Genomic DNA, 4,923 nt, shown 5'->3' with positions numbered 1-4,923 from the left:
GCAGCTCTGCTTTCCCAGCAGACAAACAGGAAGTGCTCTGTGGAAACCCCGTGACGTTGACAGGATGGCCTCGTCACTTCCTCCGTTTAGAGCCCACTTGCTTCGCGCGCCCCACAAACCTGCACCCAACATCTGCTAGCCAAAGGTACAATAAACTCGGGGGCCGTGAAAGACCCCAAGCCCCATGACCCTTCAGAGCTCTCTAGACCAGAGAGGCCCCATCTGTGCTCCCCCAGGGAGCTGAGTGACGGACACATACGCCCCCTTTCTGATCCTCCTCTTCCCCAGGAGGCCCCTGCTCTCCCTGCTCTGGGTGGTGGTCCACACCGCTGTCTCTAAGCCTCACACTGTGAGGGACCGGCCGGCGTGCACAGCTGTCAGACGCCACTGCGCCAGGGTAGAGAGCTGGCTGCAGGGTGAGATCTGTATCCCAGGCCCATTCTACCCTCATTGACTGTGCGACTCAGCCACAGAATAGTCACTGAGCCTCGGTTTCCTCATCTGTCAAACCGGCAACAGTGCGACCTGCCTCGTAGGGGAAGGTGAGGATTCGGGTATGAGAACTGACTGGCACAGCCTGGCAGAGCAGTCGCTCAGTATGTGATGGCTGTTATAAAAGGCTCAGTACTGTCCCCACGCCTGCCACCCGTTAACCCAGTTCGCTCACTTAGTTTCTACCCTCTCTACGTCACTGTTTTTTCCCCTCGACATCTGGGATGATGTCAGATAATGCTGGTGATGATGGGTATCTCTGTCTCAGCCCTGACCAGCAGGGGTTTTCCTCGTGTTTCGCCGTGAAGGATGATGTTTAGTTTTGGGATGGAGAAGACCTGGCAGTTCTTTCTTGCCCGGGGCGGCCCCTGCTCTCACACACCCACCTCGGAGGAGCTCCTGTTTCTTCGTGAGGCACTCGCGCTCCCTGTCACAGATCTCCCGCCTGTTGTCAGCGGTGATCCTCTTCATCGCCAGCTCCAGGTCCTCCTTCTGCTTGGCTAGGAAGTCCCGGTCCTGGGGCGGGAGGGAGGGGGACAGACCTTCACTCACTGCTGGCCATGATGTCTCAATGGTTATTTTTATTCCAGAAACATCGTGATCATAAAGAAAACTTAGAAAATATACAGAGAAAAAACGGAAGAGCCTCAGGACAGCTCGACCAACTGTGACAGGGGGGCCTTAACGGGCCCGATTCCAACGGCAAACTACAAAGCTGGAGACGTGAGTCCTGACTCGACTGCAAACGTGTTACAAAACAACTACTGTTGAGTAACTGATGTCTCAGGCACGCTGAGGGCGCTGTGCTCATTTCTCTGAGATACTTGAGGATCTGCGCCCGCGTGTCCTTAGCATTATTCACAATAGCCAAGGAGTGGAAACAGCTCACGCGTCCATAGATGGACGGACAGAATGTGTTCTATCCCACGAAGGAACAGTATTCAGCCCTAAAAAGAAAGGAAATTCTTCTACATGCTACCACATAAATGAATCTTGAGGACATTACATTAAACAAAATAAGCCAGTCGCAAAAGGAAAATACTGTATGAGTCCACTTATGAGAGCAGGAAGTGGGGGCCAGGAGCTGGGGGCGGGGGGTTGTTTAATGAGCACAGGGGTCACGAGACGCCATGGTGGGAAGATGAGAGCATAGCCACGGGATGAAGGGGGCGGAGGGGCTGGCAGGGCCTTGTCGTCTGCCCGCGGGGGGTTCTCAAAGCTCAGGGCTGTGGGAGGAGGGTGACCCCATCAGATGGGGATTTTGTGTTGATCACACTTGCTGGTGTAAGGGAGGACGGGGGACCAGCTGGGGGCTACTGTAGCGGTTCAGGCAAAAGATGACAATGGCGAGGGGGTCGCAGAGATGAGGACGGGTTGATGGATCCAGAGAGGGTTCGGAGATTTTAAAAAACAAGCTTGAAGTGATGCTAAAGGACTGGAGGGAAAGGTGTCAGTCACGACCAGGGTTCTGGCCTGATGACAGGATGGAGGGTGGGTCCCCAAGAGTGAGACCGGGCCTGGGAAATCATGGGTTGGTCTTTGAGACTCCCACAGATGCAGAGTGGGCAGATGGACGTGCTGGTCAGTCAGGGAGACGTGGCGTACAAACGACTAGCCCTGAAACAAGGCCGGAGGCACTGAGGCTGTGGGAGATGTGACTGTGAGAGCAATCAAGGAAGCCTGCATGGGAGAGGCGATAAGAGGCAAGGACTCACCAGAAGCTGCTTTTTCTGAGTGTGCTCCTCCATCTTCTGCTTCATGCTCTCCTTCCGCTGCTGCCGGGGCAGCTTTTCCACCTCGTTCTTGACCTGCCCCGGAGACAGCAGGGTGGCCATGTCAAGTACCTACTCACACGTCCTAAAAGCAGCCTTCACCCCAGAACCCCTGGACCGGGGAGATCGAAGACAGCCTCAGCCTTCCAGGCCCAGCCCGCACCCCGTTCTCCATCAGGCCCCTCTGACAGGTGGCGCCTTCTGGCCCACTCCAGACTCGGTTCCCAGCACCCCAAGGCAGACGGTGCCACCCGCTCCTGCCGACAGCACCTCAGTCTCCCTTAGGGCGGCATTTCTCAACTCTTTCATTTTGTTACTGTCCCCTCAGAAGCCCTTTTAGACACCTTTTTCCTAGTCACCCGCCCCCACGAAATAGTAATCCTGCAAAAATACTATCGTTATGTGAAACTCTCATAACATCTAAGCTTTAACCCCTTGGCGGTGACGTCACTCCATCGAGAGTGCATGCTTTAGGCGCACCCCTCGGCTCCTGAGGTCCAGCGGGGCTGACACCCTAACCCCATCTGGCTCTAGGCTGGTTATGTGAGCCAGGCTGTCAGTGAGCACAGTCCTCGCCCTGGCCTCCGGGACTGGTTCTGAGTGGACATGTGACCCTCACTGGGCCAGTGAGGGCTTCAAGACATTTGCTGGAACTATTATGGAAGAGCTGCTCTCTGTCCTCTGGGAACGCTAAACTGAAGATGCGGCCCAAGTGGGCCACCCAGGGGGGAGCTGCCTGGGACAGCATCAGCCGGGGCAGCAGCGCCAACTGCGTGCTGTCAAGAAAGCAGCAGTGAGTGTGCAGGCGGAGCAAAGTAAGAGGGTGGGGAGAGTCTGCTGAAGTACTAATCAGAGAGCAGGACTGGCCACCAGACAAAGCGGACTTCAGAACGTGGAGTATTAGCAGCAATAAAGAGACGTTACATACGATAAAAGGGTCAGTTCACTACGAAGATGTGACAATTTTACATAACAAAAGGACTTTAAAAACAGGACACAGAGAAATAGATAAATCCCCAGTTACAGCTGGAGACCTCATCACCCCCCTCTCAGGAGCCAGTGGAACGATGCATGGAAGGCGGGAAGGCTGCGGACCGGAGAACGCTGTCAGCCACCTGGCCGCCTGTGGACGTGCACGGAACTCCACCCAGCAACCATCGACGTCCCAGTGCGCACGGCCTAGTCACTAACAGACCACCGCCGGGCCACAGAACAAACCTCAATGAATGTTTAAAAGTCGAGATCTTAAATGTGTTATTCAACCATAATGAAATTAAACTAGAAATCAATAAATAGCAGAAGATATGAAAATCCAAAAAAATTTCAAAATTAAACTTCAAACTTCGAAAAAACCCACATCAAAGAGGAAGTTGCAAAGGAATTAGATAATAAATCTAATTGAATAAAAATGAAAATACAAATCAAAATTTGTGGAACAAATCTAAGGTGATGCTTAGAGGGATGCTTAGAGCATTAAATGCTTATATTACAAAAGAACAACTGTCTCAAATCACTGACCTAAGCTTCAACATTAAACTATAAAAAGAAAATCAGTTTAAATCCAAACCAAATATAAAAGCAGAAATCTATAACACAGAAAACAGAAAAATCAATGAAACCAAAAGCCGATTCTTTGAAAAGGTCAATAGATGAATAAACCTTTAGCCAGATGACAAAGAGAAGAGGGAGGACGGAGAGGAGACTAGGACCCACATCATCAGTATGAGGGATCAGAGGGGACATCACTACAGATCCTGCATTTGCTAAGGGAATCCTAGGAATAGCTTGATGCCAATAAATTTAACCACTTAGATAGCCAGGCTCCTTGAAAGAAGCTACGAAAGCTTTTAGGAAGACCAGACCTGTGCTCCCAGCAGTGGGGGGAGTGAGCTCAGCAGCTTCTCCCTCCGCCCTCCAGGTACCCCAGCCTAGGCCCGAACTTCAGCAGGAGGGCCAGGAGAGGGGCAGGCCAGTGACACGCTCACCTCAGGCACCAAGGGGAATGCCGAGGAACTCGGAGATAAATGACATTTGCAAAACTTAATTCATTCAAGAAAAACATGAACAAAATAACCAAATTTTAAATGCAGACAGGATCCAGCCCTCCACTTGGCTCACAGCCTCATCACCCCACCCTAACCCTGGCCTAATAGCTGACATTCTGTTCATCATGAATACTTTTCGCTAGTTTTTATTTTAAAAGACTGCATTAGAATATTACTTATCTTGATTACGGAGCCCGTTAAATCCTGTGCCCGAGGGAGAGCCTTGCTTGTCTCACCCTAGCCCCGACCCTGCTCCCACAAGCAGCTCTGCCTGAGGCCCCTTGGAGACACCAAATGTCACCCTGTCACGGTAAAGTCGGGGTGGGCTCTGAGCCCCGCCCACTGCGGACCACCCATCAGGAGACTGGGAATGGCCCCGAGTGGTCCGAGTGGTCCGAGTGGTACACCCTGGGCGGGCGTTTCCATCCACCTTCCTGTCTCCCTCCTTCCTCCTGAAAGTCTCAGAGCACAAGCCTGTCCCAGCCTCCTGGTACCCAGCTCCACTGAGGGAGGTGTGGGTTGTTCTCTGGGACCCAGATGCACCTCCCCATCCTGCTCATCTCAAGACCATCCCCCTCTTTGCCACCTCCCCCTCCCCCTTCCAGCTGGGTAGG

At 52.6% G+C, this 4,923-nt stretch overlaps 1 protein-coding gene across 1 annotated transcript; it reads right to left on the bottom strand.

The window, feature by feature from the left end:
- Window positions 1–247: 247 nt before the first annotated feature.
- On the bottom strand, window positions 248–2,343 carry LOC105311037 (serine/threonine-protein kinase 10-like). Its single transcript, XM_011387087.2, has 2 exons — window positions 2,208–2,343; window positions 248–1,008 (listed from the first exon to the last, which is right to left on the bottom strand). The coding sequence occupies exons 1-2, from the start codon at window positions 2,325–2,327 to the stop codon at window positions 757–759; spliced, it is 372 nt and encodes a 123-aa protein (XP_011385389.1). The 5' UTR covers window positions 2,328–2,343; the 3' UTR covers window positions 248–756.
- Window positions 2,344–4,923: the final 2,580 nt, after the last annotated feature.

Source organism: Pteropus vampyrus, unplaced genomic scaffold (assembly GCF_000151845.1).
Source record: "Pteropus vampyrus isolate Shadow unplaced genomic scaffold, Pvam_2.0 Scaffold22400, whole genome shotgun sequence".
Lineage (NCBI taxonomy): Eukaryota > Metazoa > Chordata > Mammalia > Chiroptera > Pteropodidae > Pteropus > Pteropus vampyrus.
The sequence above is the reverse complement of the archived record's forward strand: the minus strand, read 5'-3'. Positions and strand labels throughout refer to the sequence as shown.

Excerpts from the sequence above, each read along its gene's own strand:
- LOC105311037 (XM_011387087.2), bottom strand. The coding sequence starts at position 2,327 with ATGGCCACCCTGCTGTCTCCGGGGCAGGTCAAGAACGAGGTGGAAAAG. Across the intron at positions 1,009-2,207 it reads CTCAGAAAAAGCAGCTTCTG|GACCGGGACTTCCTAGCCAA; the intron begins GTGAGTCCTTGC and ends CTCCCGCCCCAG.